Here is a 26,929-nt window from a genome sequence, read left to right on the forward strand (position 1 = left end):
GGAATTGTTCAAATAAATATTTTATTGATTCTATTGATGTCACGACAACTACTTCCGGAGTAATATGTTTTTTGTTGTTTCCTAGTATGTTGTTCTTATGTAGCGTATATCTCTATGATCTTCCCTGCTTATTCTAGACAGTTAATAGTTTATTTAAGGCAAAACTGATTTTTGAATAGAAATCACTGCGATGATTTATAGAGATTTCCCTTTGTATTTTATGAAATAAATAATATTTGACGCCACATATGATCGGAATACCAGCCCGTTCCTCCAAACAAACAAGTGACATATGTTTTAAGTATGGTTCCATCTAAAAACTAAGTATGGGGTGATTCATTGTATCTTAATATGATCATTGTAACTGTATAAATACATTTGTTAGGTCCTAAAACAACTCTTCATATGCTGATGTCCTTGAATCTGCTACTTATCGTGAAATATTTTTTTGACTGGTTATAGTGGCGGGAAGTTTTCCTGTACTTTTTCTGCAGTGTAACATTACCAAAGTTTAAGTTTTGATATCTCCAGTGGACTACTTTTACTTACGCTTATACAGTTTTTATGGACCTACAGAGGGGTTTGCCAAAAAAATTATTTTGCATGTATCACCCATTATAAGCGTCTGTCTGGTCTTTAGGCAGAGCTGTACTTAAATAACATGTTAAGATAACATGAGATATATATTATATAAAGAACAATCAATTTTCGTGCATTACCAAAACATAACATTGCCCGAAGTCTACTACTAAACATAAATATACAAGGAATTTTGCAACGAATGTTTTCCATATGTTTAAAAATACTTATAATTGTATAAAAATACACATGTTTCTCGTATGTTTTCACTATGAAAAGCATACGAAAAACATATGTTTAGGGCGGATATTTTAAATAAAAAATTATACACTTAAAATATGTCTTAAATATGACTTTTTATATAAAGATATGATTTTTGTATAATTTTGGAAAACAAGTTTATAGGCCCAAAACCATGTATTTCAATAGCGGTCTTAAACATATATTTCCATATGATTTATAACACATAAAACATGTGTAGCGATTTTCGTGGGTAGTGCACTCAACTGTTACCATATTGTAGTTAAATTAGTGTTTGTAAGAATCAGGCAAACACAGGAAGAATGGAAAAATCAGAAACCTGAATGTCAAAACCCAACCGATTTGACTATGCAATATCACTCAAGAATACTTTCTCGATTTGAAATTGTTACTCAATAGTCTGGCATGATATGGAAAATTTTGTCGATTTCCTCGATTCAGGTGGTGCAAATGGTCAAATTACACTATCAAAATAAAGGTTTTTCTTATACCATGTTTCTACCACTACCTGATATCTTACAGGGACTGACACTTAATTCTTGTCTTTTGAATATTTTTTGGTGCCTTTGATTAGATGATTTTTAACGGGTTGTCAATATTTCAAAAACCTTGCATGCACAATATCTTTATTTTTTTCAAATGTATATGCAACCCCAAAATTGGAATTCCACACAGAGGCACATACACACACCATCTTCACTTTTGATATTTTAGTTAATGTTTTTTGTAATTTCATTTTCACATCCATTAACAAAACAAAAACGTATTTTCATTTCAGGAAGAAAAGTCGGCTTTTGCAGTGACATGGGGATGATGACAGGTGCTTATCCTCCAACCAAATTTGAAGGTATTCATATTTTTCATCATAGAAATATGTTGAGTGCAAATAGTTAATACAAATATAACCTGATATTGTAGATTTTTTTCCATCAGGCCCTTTAGCTTGAATATCAATGTTGACACAGACTAGAAAATTACTGTTTGTGCTGGTTTTTTTTTTTGGTTTCATATCAGTTGCTCTTAGTTATTTTTGATAATTAAGTGTTAAAGGTTAAGGGTAAGTATTTGTAAGAATCAGGCAAAATGGGAAAAAATCAGAAACTAGAATGTCAAAATTATACTATCAAAATGATGTTTTCTATACCATGTTTCACTCACTGCCTGATTCCTACAGGAACTGAAACTTAATACTATCGCGCTTTTTTCCACGGATATTTGTACACAGTTTTTATCTATATTTTCCCGATTTTAACGAACCTCTGCAATATCAAATTTTTATAGCATTTGGTGTTTTCTTTTGAGTGTTTTTGTACAATTAAAAAAAAGCCAAAAACATTTTTGATTTATGTAGCCACTAAAGCTTTCCAATAAAATCTAGACAGAAATTAAAAGATATTTTATAAATAAAAATATGATGTATCATTTAATATATTCAATAAAGAGGCATGCAATGGGGATTATATGGAAGGATAGTGATGGGGACAATGAAAATCGGGGAATGGCATATGGTGTAAATTTTTAAAGTTTAAACATTTGAAGAACTGTACAAAAAATGTACGCATTTGAAATCTTTAACAGGAAAGGAGGGCACAATTTAAACAGCATTTTAATTCAAACTATCAATTGCATGTTAACTCAAAGGTCGAAAATTTCTAATTACTAAAATAGGTCGCATTTAGTAGTGGTTAACCAATAAGCGTTGAACCTCCCAGAAATCATATTAAAAATCATGAAGGTGGAAATAAAAACAAAACTTGCACATTGGCGTCATATGATTCGAATTGTTTGAATTTTCATCAAATTCCCTTCAACAATTTGAGAGAAGTTGTAGATTTACACTAAAAGAGGTCGCTTTTGATAAAAAAAAAATTGCCCTATTACTTGTTGTTGTTGTATAGTTTTGATAAAGAAATAATTAAAATCTGATAGTTTGGTATTACAAGTTAACCCACCTAAGCTACGAGACATTTTACATATTATTCTTCTTTTAAATGAGTCACGCAGAAGATGTTCTTTAAGGTAACACAAATTTTATCTTTATGATTCATAAAAAAATATATACAAGCTATTAAAAATTTATAAAAAAAAAAGATTCATATCCTTTTTTTTGAATACTGACAATGATCAATACGAAACAGTAGTAGTTTTAAAAAAAAATATATCAGTTATTAATTGATTAATTTTAGGTATTGATTTAAGATATTATTTTTAAAACACGGTTAATATAATTACAATGACTTAGTAATTAACAGCATTTTTTGGAAAAAAAATAATAATAAGATAAAACGAGTCTTTTGAATAATATCACATTCTATGAAATTGACATGCATGGTTACAATGTGGAATCTAAATCGAACTCAAAGTTTAACAGAAACCGATCTAATCGTGCACCTTCTGAAGTCCCATATTAATTAAAATACTTAGTCCTATACTTTCTTCAGGTTTTACTGTATTGCTATACTTTATTCAGGTTTTACTGTATTCCTTGCTTATTTGACAGGTGAAAGATGTGAAGATAGTTCTGAGTGTACAGTTGGTTGCTGCGTATCAATCCGTCGACACAGATACGGAGTTTTACAGGTCTGCGCAGAGGACACAGGTCCCTTCATGTGCATTTCCTCTTCACAGGGACTTGAAGACATATTAAAGAAATGAATACATTACATCTTTTACCTTTGTAAACGCAACTTTTTCATTACAGTATAGTGTAATTGTAACTGGTAATGATTGAAGATAATTTGTTGTTAGAATGAAATAACTGGAATGTCTGAGGCTATTTTTCCTTAATGTGTTTATTGCAAACACAGGCATGGACTTAAAGTATGTAATTTTTTTTCTATAGCATATACAAAATGCACCTACTTTATCTTTTTTCTCTTCAAGTTTTTTTGTCTCATTCTTTCATACAGGAATTCAAATTTCTGGTTAAAGGTTGACATATTATGGTTATTGTAATGAGTATACTTAACAATGTTAATTTATATGGTTTAATTCATTATCAATATACATAAAGATGTAATAAGACATACAATCCTTTTATTTTATTTCATATAACAGATTTTTAACATACATAATTAATAAAAAAAACTAACAAACAAGGAGGTAAAAAGCAATATTACATAATACTATTTGGCAGTAACATATAGCTGCCAACTATCAAATTATATCGAACACGAATGAATAAGCTCCACAAAACTAAGCACTATTATGGACACAAAGTTAAATATACACAACTATTTACATATTGCTTTACACTAGAACCTATGATATTATGTAAGATAAATCTCATAGAAATAAACAAATCTTCATAGCACTACGATAAAACCTGATAAAAAACTTAAACTTCTAAATATGGTTATAGTCAGACTGCAAGTTAGCGTTGTCACAACCGTTCCTCTTAACAGACTTGTACTGACCATCGTCAACACAACCATAATCTGCAGGTGCACTCGACTGGTTGTCTCTCACAGTATGGTCATAGGTACTGTTTTGGCGTTTTACACAATGATCATACAGGTTTTGGTTAGAATTTGTATCCGTTGTTGTTTTGGCGGCTGTAGTAGTGTGGTCGTAAGTACTGTCTGGTCGTGTCTTGAGGTTGTTGTCTTCGTTTTCTCTAATCTCTTTTGAATCAATATCTGTAATCGTAATTCCGTTGGATTTTGTGACGCCATTAAAGCGTATATGATCTTCTTTCCTGAAATACGATATAAACATATCTACAATTGAAATTGAGCCTATCGAAACGAGACATTATATGGACTAAACAGTTTGTTCGTACTTGCCATTGTTTTTTAGCCGATATTTGAAGACGTTTTATCATAATAGGTTATCGGTTAAATAAACTTCTATTTCATATATTCAGTAATGTTTTGTTTTTTTTTTATATGAAAATTAAGGTAATAAAATTACAAGTTCACAATCATAAATCGGTAAGAAAACATTAATACAAAAAACTGGCAAAATCGAGGATATACCGGACAACTGTTAAAACTCTTTATGTTCATGACCTGGTGGTTAACAAAAACTTTATCACTAATCAGTGGGAAGAAAAGTGTTGGTGTGAATTCAATTCACACACAATTTTTACCGAAGTTTAAAGTTTCAATACAAAACAACGTCTGCATAAAACTGTGTAATAACTATTAATTCACTCCCTACAACACTCTTGACAACCACCCTCTAAGAACTTTTCTCACAATACACAATGATTCAAAGAAAGACGTCATTCTGGTTAGAAACTTTCAAATTGTATCATAGAAGAAAAACCAAAACGTATACCATGTACACATACTTTGATTAAAACGAAAGATAGTTTCTAGTTACTTAAATAAGGAAAATCGTCCTAGTTTTGTCTATTATTATATATTATATATTATATACACGTCTATGGTTAATGTTTACAATTGTATATAAATGTTTAAACAAAGTAAAAAAAAAATATAGTTAAAAGTTAAATATAAACATTATAATTGTAGTAACAAGTCGAATCATAGTTTACCATCATCATGTTTGATGAGCGGATATAAACAAGGGGACCAAGATTCAACCAAAATCAAAAGAATAATCCAAGGATGAGGAAAAATAGACACGCACAACAAAGAACGCGAAATAACCAAAATATCACGTATAAAGAAACATAATAAAATGAGCAACTAGGACTCCACTAAAACTGGAAGTATAGACAAAGTGGACCGGCAGGGTAAGCGTCGACAGAAACTTTGCCTCTGTGGTATGTCTCAAGGAAAGATGAAGATTAACCAAATCATGGCAAAAAGACGATATCAAATAACAATTTTATGTTAGCTACTAAATGTTTACATAGCTCCCAGGGTAGATTCATGTTTACATAAAACACATTTTCCTAATTCCGAACTTTTGATCACAGAAAAATTTATAAATGTGTGATCACTTTGCGGTAAGCAGTAGAACACTTTACAATAAAGCAGTGCGTTTAAAAAAAATAATCACTCAATATCTTGATTTAGAATAGTTTGAATTCTGTTTTGAACAGAAATAAACTATAGCTGAAGCTAGTACTATATTGCAGAATCTTTGTAATAATATCTTTATTCAACAAGATTCACAAGCAAGAAAAACTTTTAACTTGAAATGATTTTGTTTTTACTTACTGCATTAAGAGCACTCACAAAGCAGAAATGTTACTATTATCCATGATCTACTATATATTGTGCTGCCCTTTGACCCTCAAATGATATATGAAGTATGATTTGCTATAGAGTACGTCTAAAACACCATAAGTAACTGACATTGTATCGCAATTATATATTTTATCCATGATGTATCGACGACATTAATGGTTAATATGATCATTGTATCCACTAGTATCAAGATTGAAGACGTTAGTGCATCATACACATTATCTTGTGAAGGGCATTAGCTATTAACCTTCCAACGAACCAAAAATTAAGCAGTCCCAGCAAGCAGAAGAATAAATTGTTAAAATGTCTATAGATTTATATTGTAAAACATTTACCATTTTCCCTTCGCTATAATCTTATACAATTACTGCAGATCAGTACATGCGATATCTCATAAGTTTTCCATAAAAAACGATTTCGCGTGATCTGAGCTAAAATAGTTGTTTTATTGCATTTCTCTGTAGACTGTCCAAGACTCAGTTACATGTACTCTTTATCATGATTCTAGAACAAATACTTTGTTTTTTTTCTTTAATGTGGTCGATTCAAATAGACCGCAGTGCAATATCACTAGTAATAAAAACGTCAAGGGTTCAATATCACAAAATACGGGTGTGTTAGTAATACATTGTTTAAATTGAAATTTTAAAGTACGAACAGCAATGATAAATGGGTTATAAATATGTATATGAAACAGGTGAAAGCTGAAACGGTCTAAAAGAAGCATACAGTAAGTTCATATCCCATTTTATCGTGGAGCTACTTAGTTCGATATAAAATCTTGACCCGACATTTCGTGTAACATGTTGTGACACCATTATATCGGATGATTAGGAGAAAATACACGCGTCAGAAACTTTTACCGTCATCATGCAGAATTTGCTTAAGGGAGCATAGAGAATCTGGTTTCTAATTATTGTTTTAAAATGTTCGGACTTCTTCCTGCGGGAAGAGCATATAAATATCAAATACCAAAAACAAAATGAACCAAGAAACGTAGAACAAATGGGTTGTAATACGATGACGCAATTCTTAAATGTGAACATAATTCTGTATCGATTACGATCGAATGACAACGGTCACATTTTAGACCAACATCTATAAACAATGCACTATAATTATTTGTACATGCCGTACATTAAATGCTGTTCAAAAGAAGGAAGTTCGTAAAGGATATTAGCCCCACACTTTTAAGAAATAAACGTGACAATAGAATATAAATCATATATATACTGGAAGAAATAACATATATGAAGTCATTAGTTATAATTTCCTTTACAGTTCTACTTTCAATAGGTCCACTGAAAGTTCATTGCGAAGTTACTGTAAAAGAATGTCTGGCCATGAGATGGTGATTTCTGTGATTTTCATGGCTAGGGTAAACCACGATTTTAAATTCTCAACAAAAGTTAAAATTTTCAGATACAACAGAAATTGAAACTCATGAATAAAAGTACTGTGAAGGCTGTCGAAATCGAACCCTGAATAATCCGAAAACCTGTCGAAACCAGACAATTTTTATTAAAGTCAAAAACGGGTTCGGTTTAGACATGTACAAAATGTATCACTGTATTTTCACGGTACAGTAGTCAACACGCAATGTACTCTTATTCCATACTCTAACTGTCATACAGTTAGCTTTGTTAAGTATAAGTCTTTGTAAGAATCAGGCAGGTTGCGAGGAATCAGAAGCATGCATTCCAAAATCCCTCCGATCTGACTATATAATTTTACTCAAAAACGATTTCTATATTTGAAAAGACCACTGTCTGGTCTCTGCATCACTGGCTTTGTTCTAAAATTTGTCAATAAAATGTTAGGGAAATGAAGTTTTTGAAAGATTTATCGTCCCTTTAAATGATCGTTTTCAGTAAATTCCAATAAAATTATATATCAATTTACCAAAATGATACGGATTTTTTTCCTCGATTCAGTAGGTACAAATGTTCAAATTACAATTTTATAATAGTTGTTTTTTTTCATACCATGCTTCACCCACTGCCTGATCTGATTCTTACAAATACTAACACTGAAACATCAGAATTGTTTGAATGTTTATTTTGCTACATATAACTCTGAGGGTGCCAAGGGTCATTTTCAAACAAAAATTCTTACTTTTTTTTCCTTCTCATCCAAATAACGACAACAAGAACCACAAGTAATACAAACACCACCAGCAATATTGCAACAGCCACAACTGAAAATAATGGGAAAAGAAACCTTTGAAATGTTTCAATCTGAAAAACAAATACACATTTTTAAAATGTTACAATACACATTCAGATGTAAATGATATCGAGTAGCCTAGAACAAACATTCAAACTACATATGAAATCATTTGAAAACAAAACGTTCACTCAAATATTAATAACTAATGCTGCATGTGAAGACAAAGTTATTCTTATTATATGAAAATTATTGAAAATGTTATTACTGAATAAGAGATTGATTCAAGTATTAGCAAGTAGCAGCCCATTTCAAATATGCTTCTTCAAAAGTCAGAATCTGATGTAGGTACCTTTTCTAAGTTATGAAATGCCATCTATGATTTTCACTTCATTTTCTCTTTTTAAAGAGAAGCAAAATGTTACATTACTGCTGATTTCAAAATGGATATGATAGAAACATGTATACAGCATGTTGATGATATATTTATCCTTGACGATTGACCTTAAGTGAACTATGATTATTTATTCAAAAGAATGACATACCCCCAGGACTTGCTGTACTTTTCACATCTGCTACAACTGAAAAGTAATAGATAAATGTCAATTATGATCAATATTTTTTTCCAATTTAAAACGCTGACATTCTATAGCTGTATACAGGTAATGTTGTTGGTTTTTTTTTCGGTTTTGTATTTTTTTTTAAATATTTTGTTTTAATTCGTTTTCCAAACTAAAGAATGTTTCCCAAAAAATACAGAAAATACATTCAAAGCTTATTTAAATAAAAAAAGTTGAAAGCCCTGTACTTAGCAACATAATCGAAATTTCGTAAATAAATAATAATTGTTTTCCAGAATTGAATATTTTAAAGTGCCCATTCATGATAAAAAGTCCTAAAAGTGAATACTGTATTTTAAGAGAACGAATTGTATTTACAAAACAAAAACGAAAATCTCTTGCAAACATGTAAGGCATTAAAAACTGTTGTATTCAGTCACATGATCTGGCACTATCCAATCCATCTCAATGTTCAATTATTTCTCAGTTGGTTGGACTTATTTGTATACGGCGAACTGAGATATTTTTGAGTAAAATAAAATGATGTCCATTTAAACTAGTCAATGGAAACGACAATTACATCACAGCTCATGAATGGATTAATCTTCATAGCATCACCATACTTTTTCCCTGCGCTATTTCAAATTACGCTGCCCCTTACCTACAGAAAACTCATCAGCATTTCTAAGACATTAAATGATTTGAATTTTCATTTATTAAAACTAACAAGAAAAAAGACAATAGATGTTGCACTGTATCTTCACTAATATAAGACGACGGACCAATTTAAGGTATACACTTTAATCATTGAAACACTATTTTATTTAACTGTCCAACAATTGATGTACCTTACATTGAATCTAATGGGTGTACATTGTGAGGTATTTTATTAAGTTCATTCGATTGGAAAAAAATTCAATGACAATCATCTCAAATTCAAGAAGGTTAACTACGGGTTTACAATAAGGTAAATTTATTTTAAAATACTTGTAATTCCAATCATCTGAATAGCATATACTTTTGTAGTGCATTATGATCTATAGTCTCAGCAGTGACACTTTGAAATGTGTTTCTAGAAAAGCATAGGACGCTTACCCTACCGGTGCACCTGGTCCTTGCTCCCAGTTTTAGTGGAGTCCGAGTTGCTCATTTACTTTTGTTACTTTGTATGTAAGGGAACCAAGGTTATAGCGGTAATCAAAAGAATGTAATCCAGGGACAAAGACCATACATGGAAAACAGACATACACAAGAACATAAAGTAACTAAAATCATACATACAAAGTAACAAAAGCAAATGAGCAACTCGGACTCCGGTAGGGTAAGTGTCCTCTGCTTTTCTATAAACACTGTTTTTCAAGAAATACTGTAAATGTATTAATTTTCGAGGATTCTGTCAAGAGAAAATATTTGAGAGTATCAATTTTCGCGATTAAAAAATATTATCCTCAAAATTAATTTGCGGGTAAGATTTTTCGCGATTTTCTGTCCACCGCGAAAATAGCGAAAATTAGTACGTTTACAATAATCGATGTATAAAATCGGACCATTCACTCACACTTACCGATTGTTGATGTAGTGTTGCAGACAAATGTTCGATTTTGTTCACAGCTTAGATATACAAATCCAGTATCTGTAGCACATGGACATAAATCTAAAATTCAATCATGCATACCAGAAATTAAAATCACTGAAATATTATATTTGTACATGTGTAAAAGAAGAACGATCAATTTTGTAAAATAGAAATATTTTTTTTTTATTATAGCCCTTGTTCATCAGATTTTTCCCTTTAGTCTTGACTGTCTCCCCTAAATTTAATTTGTTTCACCACTAAGTTTCTTTATCATAAATATATGACAAGCTACACATCGTTTTTACATTTATTGAAAAAAAATTCATGCAAGGCTGGAGAATCAGAAAAAAATATCACATTAAAAGGTGAGTAAATATTTTAGTAAAGCGTACTTAAATAGTACACAACGTCATATCAAGACAGCAAAGATTTGGACAGAGCTAAATGTATAGGTTAACAGGTTTAAAAAGTGTTCGATGTGCATTTAGCTCCATTTAGTCACCTTTTGGAGTTATACGTTAAAAGCAAATGTATGTAGCTGGAAAGGCTTTGTAAAGCTGTCCTATCATCGTCAAAGAGTAATCAAGAGAACCAAGGCTCTAGCGGTAATAAAAAGAATGTAATCCAGGGACAAAGACCAAACACAGTTAAATCACAATGCATTTCCGAAACGTTTTATAACGTTTTAAAACTTTCAGGTGATAGCTAGCGGTTACCAAAAGAATTCAAAATAAAAATTACTAAAAATACATAAGATGTGGACCACAAATGTATTGTAATTAAGTCCATATACAATTTGTATCATTAGCAAGCAAACAAAAACCTACATGACTTTAAATGTAAAATACAAAGTATTTAATGCAATAATTTGTCAGCATGTTGAAATTTTCGATAAGACTTAGAAAACATCTGCCTTTAAATATTTTATCATGTTTATTTTTACAAGACAAAGAGAAAGAAAGAGAGTAAATGTTTCATGCGTTTTAGACGAAAACATTTCATGCATTCTGAGAACACAAACCATAATAAATTCCAGCATTGAAGTCGTTAGCCTCACTATCACCTCCTGAAGGAGCTGTTGTTAAGAAAAGTGATTTGCTTATTAAAATCTTCCATAAAGCGCCAATCTTATCTATATTGTTTAAACGATTTGTTGTCAGTTACTTTCGAAAATGACCTTTTTGGGAGAGGCCAGACAATAGCTAATCTGGGCTGGAACATTAGATCGAATTCACACGCGAACGTACGCATTATTGGATTCAGCCCCTTTATACTTTTGTTATAATTGGTCACTGGTTGGTGGGTGTCACTATCGAAATTTGATATGTAGTAACGCCAAATTTTGTGACGTCAGCTATAGTACTGTTCTTATAAAATACGAAATTTCCGCTCCTAAGCATCACGTTTTACAGGTCCTGAGGTCCTTGCATTAAAAGGACTATAAAACTAGGTTCTAATCTCTGGTTGTCGAGGCTATCCAGCTGAACGTGTCTTGTCTGCACAGTTGAGATTAATTAGCTTTACTCATATAAAACCATGATTTTACAATGGTTAATAATACTAATCGTATCAATTCTGGTCATATACTATTTTTAAATGTCTAACCATATGCATATAAAATGTAAGGACAGCCAAGTCTGTCTAAATATTTTTTTAAAATAAAATGAATTGTATTGATTTGGATTGATAAAAAAACTTCGGTCTTAAATAAATTTCATTTTCTTCGAGTCTCTTTTTTCCATTTTTGTTTCTTACCTTTTATTGTTGTTGTAGTGTTAATTCCAGATCCTCCAATCCACGCATTGGTGTCAAACAAAAAAGTATCATTCCTTGTCGCTAATTGTCCATTGTGAAGTGCACACGTGGCAGAAGCCTGGAACCAGGTTTTGGGGGTCTTGTAGTACCTTAAGTTGTACTTCACAATGTCTGAAACATACTAAATTTTGTTAAGAGATAGTTTAAAGATGTTAAATAGAGACTAGGGGTGCTTTCTATTATACAGTTCGTTCCAGCTGAACCACAGATTCGTGTACCATTATTGATTCGTACCAAGTGGTTCGTCTCAGACGACAAACCAGATGAACCGGAAGTAGAATTAGAGAAAGTTGTTCGTACCGGTTAAAGGAAAAAAACAATCAAGGGTTTATCACTTGATTTACCGTTGACTGTTCAGCCATGTTGATTAGTTTACCATGAGGAACAGCCAATGCTCTTTTTACACCGATAGAGTTATAAAAGTCTTTATATATATTTCTATAATCGTTCTATTTGAGCAACCAAAATGTATATTAATGATGTATGTATATACGGTCAGCGACAGGCTCCGTGAACTTTCCTTTTACTGTATGAATTACCTGTTTATCGCATTGTCACTATCGGGGCCACTATAGTCGGCGTCACATAAATAACATACTGTTAAAATTTGAATAAAAATATTTTCTACGACTTTATTGACACCTACCGTCGTTTAAATTGTCTTAAATGACTTGCTCATTCGTTTAGCCAAACGGCTTCTCCCTAAACATTGAATCGTTAAATTCCGGTCAGATTTTAATTCTAGGTGGCAATATTTACATTGTAAAAAGTCGGCCATGTTTACAGTGATCGGGTTGCTAGGAGATGTTGTTTACGTTTAAATGGTTTGTCCAAAAACCGAAGAACCCAGAATGCAATTCGGCGTTATTTCGGATATCTCGGATTTATTTTACGTGAACAACGTATAATACCGAGAAGTTGATCAAGCAGACGATTGTCACCGGAGTTCGACGGGAACTTACGCACTTCCGTTTGTAAACAAATCGTCCGGTAAAAACCAACATGGCGGATATTAGTATGGGATTTTCTCGTAAGGATTTGTTACGCATGATTTAAGCTAATAAGCGACTTGTTTTTGAGAAGCTGTTTGGCTAAACGAATGAGCAAGTCATTTAAGACAATTTAAACGATGGTTGGTGTCAATAAAGTCGTAGAAAATATTTTTATTCAAATTTTAACAGTATGTTATTTATGTGACGCCGAGTATAGTGGGGATTAAGATTGAAGTATAAAGACAATAACAGTACATTGACTAGAAATAAAGCAATAAACAAATTTGGAACGAATCGGAAGGAAAAACGCTTGGCAAAGCCTCGCGTTTTACCCCGATTCTTAACCTCATACGTGTATTGTTTTTATTTCAAGTCAATACACTGTTATTGTCTATTTATGGAATGTTATACTAGAATTGTAAAAATCTTATGCCAGACATCTCTCACCAAGTTTAATAAGCACTAATAGTGTGATTGTTTTTTTGTTTTATATACACTTTTGTGTTAACCTGGGATAATAGATAAGCATGCGTGGAGCATGCTCAATATACACTTCCACGAGGAAAATTGTTTTATTCTACCCAAGCCATACCTCGCGAAAGTATATGTCACGTGTGCTCATCGACTAGGCCAAGGGTCTACTGGTATACTGTTAAAACATTATATGGATGCAGATCATATGTATACACTTGTACATACGATGGAAATAAAATCGGAACAAGAAATATAATAAATCCAAAGGCTCATAGGGTCCCAACCCGCCTTCTTGCAAGAGCAACAACATTACTTTATTTTTTATTTATTAACTTAACCTTTAAAGTAGTTTTATGGGCCTGCAATCTTATAGTAGTTCTTACCTTCCAAATGTCATCAGAAATGAATCACTTTATTCAGAAACTATTTTCAAAGACGTAAATTTAGATAATTAATAGCGAGTTAGTGCTTCATTTCCTACTAAAGCGTATGTTGGCAAATTATAAGATTTACACAGAGCAGAATATAAAGGAAAAATATAGAATTATAGTCATTGCTACCGTCAATATTCCTATAAAATTTCAAAACACTGCATGGAATCTGTAGTTTAAAACTAATTTATCTTTGGAAATTGTCTATTTACGAGCTTATAGATAGTCCTCAACAGCAATCTTTTTTCAATAAAGCAGAACCAAAGTGAATCCTTTGTATCAACTGGAACACCATTCGGCCTTTTTCGGTCATCCCCGGAAAGAGTCGATTAATGTTCCGATTGTCTTTTGTATAGGTCCTTCCTTGCATAAAGTTTCTTTACTTTATTTCAGTATATTAAGCAGATTTACTTCAAGGAAACTATGGATGGATACATCCATCGGTTGGGCCATCTGAGGTGTACAAGAAAGTAATTGTTCGTTAGAAAGCATTAGAGTCAACATTTCTACATGTAGACTGTGTGAAAATTCGAATCATTGGCATTCACGGACAACCAATCGGGAGCTAAAATATCATGTGGCGGCCAACTTGATCAAGAGGAACCATTTTAGGAAATTTACTGATATCTAAAACTATTCAAGTTACTTCATTTCAAAATAAGTTCAGGAAAAAACTAAGAAAACAGAAACAAGAACAACAAAATTTAATGACATTAAATACAGGAGTTCATTTTTCAACTCGAGGCATGTACTAGTGGCAAGAGTTCGGTTCTCATACTGTTTGTTTAAAAAAAAAAACATCAGTTGAGTTGCCAATGTATAATTTCAAAGTCTATGAAACAGTCCTTTAAAGACACATTTTTTATTCATTTAAGTCAAAAGGCATTAACGCCTTATAAGGAAGTCATTCAAATTTATTTTCAAAAATATTTTATAGGTTGGTATATCACTTTTCATTATTAAATTAATACGTGAATGGAAACCAAAATAAATGCCACTTCATAATGCGGAAATGAATTAAATGAAAAAAAATATAAACAGTAAAATACAATTACATTATAGTACGTTTTATCAATTTGACTTTCCGAAGTCGGTTGATCAATTTAATTTATAATTTAGTTTTTGGTCAATAAACTCTTAAGTTGAGCAGTGAGATTTTTTTTTCTTTCCCACAATTTCTAACGATGTTGCATAAGGATATAACAGGGCATGAAAAAACGACAAGATAATCCTAATGATATTTGTAAAACTACCATTGACTGGGTTTTGAAATGGAAATGAGGGAAATGCTATGAATAGTTCCAAGGCGCAGCATCAAATCTGTTGAGAATAATTGATGAGGAGATTGCAATGGTTGAAAACTAAACGATTAATAAATACGGAACAATACTCTTGTCTGTTTCAAAAATATTAATTCCAAAGCACGAACGTAGAATTAAATTATTAATACCATCTTGTGTTTGGACGGTAAAAACTCTTTTTTTCACTGATATAATGCAGCATTTTATACACCAACAATCCTACATAGGGGATATCAGCCACCAAAACATACAACTGAGCTGTGTTCTCTTAAAGCTCATTGTTTTTTTCTTGAGCCTTAATATCGTTTTAGCAATAAAAGTTACTACCTATTATTTCACTTATCAAATAAGTACTCTTCCATGTAAAAATCGGGCAGGAGCATGTACATTTGTGGTTTTCAAACCTCAATACGCTGGGATTGCGTCAGAGAAATATTGAATGTATTTTTCAATAAGTCACCATTACATTAGGACCAGTCTGATTCTTAAATAGGTTTGTATACAAATGTATAAACCCGCATGACTACGTCATAATTAAATCAACTTAGCTATTCCATACCTGCAGGTCTTTCACATATTACACCGCCACTGGTGATGTCACATGAGGCAGATTTCCATGATTTATCCCATTCTGTCCCCTGTGCGTCCATGTAAGCACACATGTTCTGACTATCCGTAGAACTAGAACATTGATAATACCATTACCGAGTGTTTACAAAATATGTTGCTAATGTCTTGTCACTTTGTGTCCATTCCAGATATTTCATGGACATCGTCACGCATCTCTTTTTTCATTGATATGAAAAAGATCTTACCTTAAACGGCAGAGAAGGATCTTTTTTATCTCAATGAAGTTTAATTACAGTGTTTATGTTGTGCCGAAATTAAAATGTGTCGAATTGTCCATTATTGTTCATTGGATAAGCGTACATACATGACATCTTCCGGTGAAGAATTGATTTGTGTTATCTGTGTTTTAGTTCCTTATTTCAAAATTGCGTACTTATGTGCACCATATCGACCCATTTGCGTTCTAAATGTTTTAACAAATTACTTACCGTCAGATTTTTAAGGTCACTATAAGTATCATATTGAATGAAAACCAAGTTCCTTTAGGACACGCACCCCTACAAGTTTGTATGAAGTATTCTTATAATGAATAAACAACTCTCTGAAATCTTACAACGTGGATATTTGAGTGCAATGGCAGTAAAAATTATCGGGCTTAAAAACATTACCTTAAAACTGTGGATTCATTTTCCCAGAATGTCAATGGAGGATTAGCTTTATCATCACTGGAACTCCACTGAAAATTGTTACCATTTCTGATCTAAAATATAATATCATGCCATTTACCGTTTTATTGTAATACTGTACATGATAATTTAGGAAGCCATAAGAGAAGAGTAACTTAAATCGAAAATGTAATTTTCAAATGTTTTGAATATATGTGTCGCTCAATGTTTTTCTATTTTGTTACAGTTTCTTAGGAGTTTCTTTTTGGAATGTTTTTTTTTTTTTTACCATGTTTTCAACTCATTTTTTCATTATTTTACCAATATCAACAAAAAAAGCCTGATTCGATACAAAAAGCACCACTTTTGTGATAAAAACTTATATCGAATTAATGAACAATGTAAAGGAGACGTTCACATCTAAACATTAATCAGAAATGACATAGGCTCTCCCTGCATACATGCTCTGTGCGACAGAGTGGTAAAATATTTTCTTTCTGATTTGTCCTGGTGAACCTGCTTAAGTTTAAAGTGCTAATAATTGCATTGTAAGTTAGAAAATGAAACGGGCACCAGCTTCCCCGAGACAAAAGTTTGAATTGAACACATGACGATTTTAGATCAAAAACCCGGGATTGTTCATCGCTTATATTAAAGCAGATTATCAGATATATCTGATGGTCGTAATTGACAACCCAGATTATACCACTGTGAAGGTACATTCATCAATGAATATTAATTTTCGCGGTTCTTCGATTATTTTTCAGCGAAAATTTTATATTTCATAGGGAATTTTTAAGCATGAATGGACCTAAAAAATAAAAACATTGAAAAATAGTTCTGCCATGGTATTATTCATAATAGGGTATGTAAGTCTCGTTACGTGACTCCGTGATTTTATGAGCATGGGTCCTCGTCTACGATTCAAATGTATGGAGATTCGTCATTAACATATCAATTGGTTCAACATTAAAAGCCAAACTTTTTTGTGTGTATACATACTGATTAAAAAATGACAAATATCTAGTTCTACTAATAAAAATGTTAAGAAAAGCATAAAATAGAAGATTTTGAACTGTGATTGCAGCGTTTAGATTTCCCGGAAGTAAACAATAAAATGCAGATCGGTCTTCGGATTTCAATACTTTCAACATCAGAAATTTCGGAAGGGAAACTGAAACCAGAACGAGACTTACAAACCCTATAAAGCTGCTCTTGAAAACTTACAGAATGAAAGCCTATCCACAATTTCTTTGCATTATTCTTGATAAAATCAAACAATGCAAACTGTTGATACTTTGTTGTTGGAGTTGCCATTATCGACTGTCTTCCTTGGCAGAAATCTCTGTAATGTAAAGAAATTAAGTAGCATTCCAGCGAAGAATCATGCAAAATGTGATACATGGTTGGAAAGCCTACACAATTTTTTTTATATCAGAAACTTACATGTGGTTCTCCATAAAAACCTTGTTCTTAAGAGATAAATATCATATAGAATGCACTGTAAATTCAAAATTTAGGGAGATAACTCTCTAATGACACTCAAATACAGTAGAAACAATTGGATTATCCATGTGGATAATTTCCGAACAGCAGACAAATTGGAATGAATGATTATACATTTCATCATACAGACCTATAAAACAACATAAAACTCACAATAAAAATATGTAGCCTATTTTTCAGGTGTATCACATTTTACAGAATTTGCATGATTCTTACAAAGACTGCTACTTAAATAATAATTCCATTGAAATCAACTCACACTTTGAAAACAAGTTGAAATTCAAGCAACTTGCTGAGAGGAAGTAACGAACAAAAAACTTATATTTATTAATTATAAAACATCTTTAATTATCTAAAAAGAGTTGATAGATTTACAAATGGACTTCAAAGAAATTCTTCACAATATATGATTTTATTGTGCAATATTTCATTGGTCTTTAATTAAAAGTAAAATTTGTCCCTTTTCTTTTGTAACCCGTTATTTCTTTCTTCAATACAAAAAAAGATAATATATAAAGGACAGGTATCAACTATTCCATTTATTCTAATACTGTATCTACCTAGGGTGTTTTTGTATGAAAGTACCATTTAAAAGCCACTTAATCGACATTCGTCTTTAATTTCGTTCAATCTAAGTGAATGTTTAGTAAGTCAATTTCAGACGAAGTATCACTGTTTTCTGTATATGCAACATAAGTTCAAATGGGAAAACCATCGGATCTACATGTAGGATTCGAACGTTAATCAAAGAAAACAAGATGAGGATAAAGACTTGACATGATGGGAAAACAGACACACACAACGAAGAACATGAAATAACCAAAATAAAAATTAAATAGACAATCCGGACTCCATTAAAAACTGGTACATGATATGTGTAGCATAAACTAGGTGCACCGGAAGAGCGGATGTTCTCTGCTTTTCTAAAAACACATATTAAGTTGCTCATGATATGTCCCGGCCGAATGGTTTCGTTATAAATTTCCAAGACAAACATGGTTGCATTCTTTAAGAATAATGTCAACTCTGTAGTTTAATTGATGTTATTGACGATCCTGTTTCATTTTCAACATTAGGACTTCAGTTCACACGATGTATTTGAAAGGAATGGGATTCACAACCAAAAAATAAAGGACGTAGCGATCGGTAGGCTTGCGCCATATCAATAATATATTCAACATGAAAACTTAAAAAAAAGGAAGAAAAAACAAGAGTTTTCCACAGCATGTGTACTGATCCATCCTTTTTAACAAACCGTCGAACTCGCCGTACCAATGCATACTCGGGTACTACGCCTCTGACAACATACCTATTTCACGACCCTTTGTCCATAAACATATTCCACGACGCTAGTCACTTATAAAGTTTGAGTTGTTTTTAATCCTCTTAATTCTCTCTCTTATATCCTCATTGTTAAACTTTACATTTTTTATTTCCATAATGCTATTTTTCTCTGTTTTCGTCCCTAATAATATATATTTTTTTAATTTCCGGTTCAGTATATATATAATAATTCCTACCTGGCTTCCGTCCAGCTCGTTGACTGAGGTGCTCGATAGTAACACGTGTCTCCATAAGATTGCCAGTCATTTTGGGTATCACACCGTATTTGTTTTCCTACAACAGAAAAAGAAGAATAACCCTGGTGAAGAAGACGACCAAGATTCTTGCAACGTCTTATGTGCAGTTTCGTTAATTATGACAGACTGTTTTGTGTACACTATATAAAACTTAATCATTTTACAGTGAAAAGTTTAACCATTATATTGTGAAAGATGTCTTAATTGAACCTTTTACGGACTTCAAAAATAGTTCAGTGTAGGTCGGTTTACATAAATTCAAAAAAAAACAAAAAAAAAACAATGGAACTGATATTACTAAACTTCAGATGAGTTCGGTTTAGACAGGCTTTGGGATTTATCAGGTTTCGGTTTAGACAAGAGACAAGTTTCACTGTCTGTACTTAAAATTTTGTTTGTAATGCATGTTTGTTTCATATATTATCGATAAATATATACAAATCTGCAGTGATATTCTCTAAAATAAACGGCTTGGATATTGAAGCGCGTGATACTCCAGTCTTGGTTTTTTTTCTTTTTTTCTTTCTTTCTTTCATTTTATACTAAAAGAAATTTGAGCCATTTGACTGACGGGCGGACGTTGGTACACCATCGAAGACAGCGTATAGATATAAAGTAGGATTTAAACTGATATATAAAATGCCAACCTGCAGGTTGCTGGCAGAGGACACCTCTTGTCTGGCTACATTCTCCACTTTGTAAAATTGTTGTGGAAAGTTGTCCACAATCATTCCCTGGAATTATTGCTCTATTTATTTGTTGTCTGGAACATGAAATAAAGAAAAGTAAATAACAAAATTTGCATGAACATAACGACAACACTATATATATAAACACAATACACATGTGCATGTATTATGATTCATCCTTATATGTGCCATATATGCCGTACACCTTTATAGATATACTATATTCATTATTGAACAATGACCTTGAATATCGTTTCTCGGTCTAACTCGGCTCTGGCATATGAAATGGCTGAATACTGGGCCAAACGTAAAGGGGAAATCTTTTAAAATCATTATCTTTTATAATACAAGAAAAAGCTACCTACATGATTTTTGAGTTCACTGTAGAGTTATCTGCCCATTTCCACTCGTCTTTCATTTTATGCAGACCGATCCAAAATGAGGTTGAGGGGGCCAACAAGCCTTGATAACTTCGAACTTCGTCCTACCAAAATAATCATGAGATAATAAACAGCAGTGTTAAAGTATATGAACCATCCAAGCCCCAAATACTCCCACCCAACCCCATTTTGTATGTTGTTTTAATTGATAGTTTGATTGTAGTTTGAAATCCCTTGACAGACATTTCATGTATTACAGAACGCGAACGTTTTATCAATTGAACAGACTCTGCTTTATACTATGCCAGCACGTCGAGTTGGGTTTTAATGTTCTAGTTCATAGAAGCAGCAGTCCATGGGGTGGCCGTCTTGTGGTTTATAGCCCTATAACTCAGAAACGTAAGTTTTCAAATCCATTAATCGTTTTTGGTGAATTGTAAGAAGCGTTGGCGGACGGATACCAAACACTAGGAGCATGGAACTGACGAATAGACAGGAAAAATGTCCTTATAATTAATTTTAATTTCTTAAACATCAATGATCTAAATTCTCGTCTCCCGACCGGATATCCGTGAATGAAAGATAGAAGAAAACATGACATCTTTTGACTAACTCATAAGAAAAAGATAACTGTACATTTAAACAATAAAATAGAGTCAGTAATAAGTGTACATTTAAACAATAAAATAGAGTTAGTATAATCAAGCAACCATTTTGACCCTGAAAATGTTTCGAGTGTGTCAAATTGTCTGGCTTAAAAATTGGAAGGTTAATACACTATATGTTTGAAATGCTTTTAATAAGGACTAACGATAGCTCCGATGTTTTATCCATTTTTCATCATTGAGTTTTATGCTCTCTTCTTCTGCTGTGGCGATGTAATGCATCTTCTCTTTAAGCAAACAGGGTCACAACAAAATTTTATAAACGACATATATTATCTAACTACAAACCTGTTCTGTTATTGTTTCAAACTTTGCCAAATCAGCATCCTGAGTTTGGCACCAGAATCTTGCATCTGTCCAATTTTTAACAGCATAATTATACCTCGTTCTGTAACAGTTAGATCCTATTTTTATCCAATGAGCAGGGCATCGTGCTCCTAAAAGATTGATAGGAACATAAAATCATTGACCTATCTATGCAATCGGTACATCCTCGGCCAATCCCGGCTATCCTCGGAATCAACGAGATTGACCGAGAAGTTGTGATTGCTATTTATGCAGAAAAATGAATACGCTCTATACTTTTCCAATTACTTACCTGTAAGTATGTTCTGAATGTGGAACTAATGAAAACCTTTTTAGAACGATTTTCTTCTAATACTGTATAAGTATTAATTATCGCAATGTACTAATTTTCGCTATTTGATGAACAAAAAAGGCTGAAAAATAGTACCCACGAAATTGACCTTTAACATTAAATACATGTACTGTTATCATTTATTGATAAGCGCGAAAATTAATACCCGAAAATATGTCCACTTTACAAAATTCGCGAAAATCAGTAATCGCGCGAAAATTAATACGTTTACAGTATAAAGGTCAAAGGTGAAATAAAGTACCGCGTAAGCAACTAGTATTCCCACAATAAAACTAGGGTGGAAAAATGTAGGCAATATAACCTATGACAAAAATGCAAAAGACAAATTATTGATCAAATTGCATTAAGAACCAACCACCTCAGTATTCACACAGAAAGCCGTGCACAAAGCGACTGTTTTGACTTTTTATAAGCAGCTCGGCGTGTGTGCCTGGTTCATGCTCTCAGTTTTTAGTGGAGTCCGAGTTGCACATTTACTTGTGTCGCTTTGTACGTACTATTTTGGTTATTTTATGTCCTTTGTTATGTGTGTCTGTTTTCCATGTCTAGTCTTTGTCCCTGCATTACATTCTTTTGATTTCCACTAGAACCTTGGTTCCCTTGATTATTCTTTTGCAAAATTTATCTATTCTAAATAATACCAGGCGTAGATCCAGGTTTTAAGGTTAGGTTAAGTTTAGGGGGGCGTAAATAGAATTAGATGCCGATTGAAAAACCAAGATGACAGGCAAAGAACAATGCCTAGTAATTTTAGGGAGCGGTGGGGCCACGGTTGCATCCCCGCCTAAATCCGCGTCTGAATTCATTCAACAACTATAATTCATACAATTACCAACATAAACAAACGAAGCATAATAATGTTAATATAAATGAAGAATAAAACTAAATATTAATACATACACATTTACATGTAGGAAAATAGGGACGTAATCCTTACTTTAGTGAAGCCCAAGGACTAGTTCTAAATTCTATACATAGTTAAAGTTAATAGTAATAAACTTAGTCTAAACATATTTATTCAGTCAGATACATTTCTGTTGCAATTTTACACAGTACAATAATACATACTGGATCAGGAAACAAGCAAAGCTTATATTAATCCATCTCCTTATAAAGTATGACAATTATAATATTTTATAACATAGTTTGATGCTCTGTGTACGAATTTACTAAAACGATGAATTACTAGAAGTTAATGGATAGTGTTCAGGTAGTATGGAATACAGCGGATAAAATTTAACAATATGAAATGAACAAAAATTGTAGAAAAAGAAAAAGAAATAGGGAGACAAAACAAATAATTAATAAAGATATTGAATTCAATATTAATTCTACTAATAATATTGAATATTTTGTTTAACAATGTGTGAAGTTGAAGTGCATATCAAGTGAACCGTTTGCTGTCAATGATATACTTGTGGACTTGTAAAAATAAGTTTGTTTTGATCATCTGAAAGATCAGCGGAGCCGAATAGCAGAGTGTGTTCGTCGAAAGTAATCTGAAAGGGAAGAGACGAAAACGTGTCGAGTCTAAGCTGAGTATAACGGTTGCATCTGAGTAAGTAATGGGAAGTGGATTCAATATTTCCACATGCGCAATTAGGTAAATCGACCAGGTAGCGAACGAATAGGTGTTCATGGAGCGAGGAGCAATTCATACGTAGACGAGCGTGTACAACCTGTAATAAACTGGCTTAAATGGAGGCACTTTGGGGAGGGGGAGATCCAACTAATATTTGTATTTTCAACAATGATCTAAAACTAAAACAAGATTGAAATTTAATAATTCTGCTTATTTCCCTATCAACTTAACTATGCTAATTTCTTTCAGCATAAAAAAAAAACAACAACAAACAAACAAACAACATAATTATTTCACCTTTTTTTTTTATTAATTTCCCTTTTATTTCGTTTGGTTTGTAATCATGAAAATCACTACACATAATAACACTTACGCCATAATGACACACACTTATTTAACTTTTACATGACCTTAAACTACGGTAAAGATTTTTCATCCAACATGGTTAATCCTTTAACATGTATCATCTTGTCACAAATGTTTGTTCAAATAATGACAATAGCCATTACTGTGCGTGTAAATACTTAATTTAGCCATGACATGTGTAGGTAAGTTGGAAAAGCGTGTCAGACTCAATCTGAATCAAATATGATTATATTTATGCTTCTGAAAGAGCGGGTCTATATACTTTTTTTGTTTTTGTCTTTTTTGTTTTTTTATGAATACCTTGGTCGCAAAATATCTTAAGTTATCCAGTTTATACAGAGACAACCTTGATTTTACCATAGAGATTGTATAAATAATTTAATCAAGAAAAGACTGAAGGAGACTTGGTTTCTCCCATGAAATGCAGTAAATGTAAAATGGCGAGTAAACACTTGCATAAATTTAATCACTGCCCGGTGGTTAAAAAGTTACGTTCATTTTTAAATCCCCAGTTAAGAATGTTTAATCGAAACCTGCTTATTATACACACCGTTTAATTATCCATCACGTCCCAAATATTTTAGTTTTGTATGCGTTGTGAACCAAATGAAGAAAAAAGACACCCGTCTAAAGCAACCACCCGCGCACAGAAAACAGTTGTCAAAACTAAACGCTTGTCTAAACTTAATGCCTGCCTTAACCGCACCAAATCGTCAGTCTAGCTGAGATCGTTACGTCGTCTTTGCTGATAACTGTAGTTTATGATTGGTCGGCCAGGTGTTTAATAAACAGACAGATATAGCTCATAGCTACTGGTTGGCCTTTTGTTACAAAGAAATGCGTTCTTTGATATTTGAAATTGTTTAAAGTTAAAGTTATAAGTTAAAGTTAAAAACTTTTCCAACATAAATCAAATTAAGAAAGCTGTCTATATTAGTGAGTAGAACCCTGCAATTTTAGACGACAAAAAGGTACGTGCCAACCAATGTTTACATCAAAGAAAATAAATCAAATACGACATGATTATAAATATTGATGTTTCATAAAATTGAATGTTTCTTTAATGATCATTTTAAGTATGAGGCGCCAGGCGACACATGTAAGCCCAAACCTAGTATAGACAAAAGATTTACCAGAAGTAGGGAGAAATTTTTATAACTAAAGGATTCACTTTAATTTTAACCATTTTGACCGCTGAGCAGGAACACCTTTACTACCCCGGCTATTTACGTTTTATCGGGTCTTGTCACCTTAAGAAAGACCACCATGAAATAATTTTTTGGAAAAAAACCTTGTCATCTTATTTTTTAAACAGGTTTCACATTGTTTTTTTCTTACCTGCTCTTATAAATCTGATACATGTTTCTCCAGATAAAAATACAATTAAAAGTCCATAAAATACTCTGATTATCATAGTCCGTTAAATACTTTAGTCAATAGTCACAGGAGTATGAAACATGTAGATTTGTAAAGTTACAAATACTTGATTTCACAGTGTTACATCCGTAAATATTTACATCGAATTAAATATAATGAATTTAATCAAACAAAAACCGTGTCTTGTAAAACGGATAGAGGCAATGCAGCATTTAATTATTGTTGCTGTTAACCCGTCATGAAACAATTTCTATACATAAGAAAACATATTGTTTACAGTCGAAACGAAATCAAAATGACAGTTACACCTTTTAACGCTCTTGTTTCACATGCAAACTATACTACTAACACACGTATTTTATATCCTGCCTGGGGCTGATTAATGAAAAAGTAGTTAAAGTCTCCAGTGATATATACACAAGTTACAGCTGATGTTGGGGTTAGTATTGAAATATGTTACAATTTATTTGTTTTGTCATTAATAAAGTGACTAGGTCAAAGGTCAAAATGGCCTATTAACGTTAAAAAGTACATAGATTTTAAGTCATCATAAACTTTTGTACAGATGGGTCAGAATCATGTACACATGAGGCGTAACATGCGTATCGTCAGGCTCTCGCTTCTGTGAGCAAGGAAAAGAAAAATCCTACAAAGTCTGTCAGATAAATACAAAGCAGGGTCTATTTGATAAATCAAATCTTTCTCGCCCTGAAATGCATGAAATATCTGCCATAAGATGTTAAACCTTAATCAATCATAATCAATCAATGAATAAAAACACGCAGTGGAATCCAGTTTACTTTTATATTGTGAAGGTTGTGGCATTAGGTGCAAGCTTTATAAAAGCCTTCAACAAAAATGATTAAGTTCATAACATGATTGTCAAAAACCCACCGATCTGAAAATTCACTTACCCACAATGTGATATTTATTTCAAATAAAAACTATTTTGTTATTCTCTACAAAAGCAGAAAAGACACAGTCAAAATCACAAGATGGCCCTATTTTTGCCCCTGCTTTGTTGATTTGCGATGCATTTAAATAAAAACCAAATTTCCTTTAACAAAGGGAAAAAAAGACACCACAAATCAGATCTTTATTTCCCAAGCTTTGATGATACAAAGATCAAATTGTTAAGTTTTGAATCTTTGAATCTCTAATTTTTTTCACAGATTTCATATCATGTTTATTTGAATTTTCATCAACAACACTTTAACCAACAGATTTGATTTCGGAAACGAAACATATTTGTCATGTCCGGCTAAATTGTAAATAGAGTAGTCCACATCCGTTCAAAAAATTCCAATTTTATATGAGTACAGCAAAATTGGGTGGAGATTTTTCGTCATTTTCAGTTAAAAAAATATTAAACACATTTGCCCACTGCAAATCTTCCCCCGTTAAAATTTCAAATTTAAGAAAATAATCGAGTCTCATTTGGTCTCTGTATACAAAGACTATAGCTACATGTTACACTTATTTCCATGGATGTACGTAAAAAATGTTTTGCCAATTATTATATAGTCAAGAAACATTTAAAGAATTAATCATTTTTTCTTGAAAGATTGTTTTAG

General features: G+C 32.3%; 2 protein-coding genes across 4 annotated transcripts in view; one reads left to right on the top strand and one right to left on the bottom strand.

Moving 5' to 3' along the window:
* The window catches only part of LOC148612255 (uncharacterized), a 22,269-nt gene extending 18,398 nt beyond the window's left edge, over positions 1-3,871 (top strand). For both annotated transcript variants that reach the window (XM_088593516.1, XM_088593517.1), the window contains exons 3-4: positions 1,619-1,687; positions 3,341-3,871. In XM_088593516.1, coding sequence (XP_088449642.1) covers positions 1,619-1,687; positions 3,341-3,495 — 224 coding nt within the window. In that variant the 3' untranslated portion in view covers positions 3,496-3,871. The remainder of the gene's footprint in view (positions 1-1,618; positions 1,688-3,340) is intronic.
* Positions 3,860-25,667, bottom strand: LOC148612256 (uncharacterized). Of its 2 annotated transcripts, XM_088593514.1 has the most exons (14): positions 25,317-25,666; positions 21,661-21,809; positions 20,693-20,811; positions 20,286-20,401; positions 19,579-19,675; positions 17,780-17,897; positions 16,556-16,647; positions 15,877-15,998; positions 12,060-12,230; positions 11,326-11,379; positions 10,293-10,382; positions 8,714-8,749; positions 8,118-8,199; positions 3,860-4,537 (listed from the first exon to the last, which is right to left on the bottom strand). In XM_088593514.1, exons 1-14 carry the CDS (start codon positions 25,390-25,392, stop codon positions 4,186-4,188), a joined length of 1,674 nt encoding a protein of 557 aa, XP_088449640.1. In that variant the 5' UTR covers positions 25,393-25,666; the 3' UTR covers positions 3,860-4,185. The 2 variants fall into 2 exon arrangements, with proteins under 2 accessions (XP_088449640.1, XP_088449641.1); XM_088593515.1 differs by lacking the exon at positions 11,326-11,379 and having other exon boundaries at positions 25,317-25,667.
* Positions 25,668-26,929: the final 1,262 nt, after the last annotated feature.

This window comes from Perna viridis, chromosome 7 (genome assembly GCF_037379345.1).
Source record: "Perna viridis isolate PV_CMFRI_1.1 ecotype Kerala chromosome 7, ASM3737934v1, whole genome shotgun sequence".
Taxonomy (NCBI): Eukaryota; Metazoa; Mollusca; class Bivalvia; order Mytilida; family Mytilidae; genus Perna; species Perna viridis.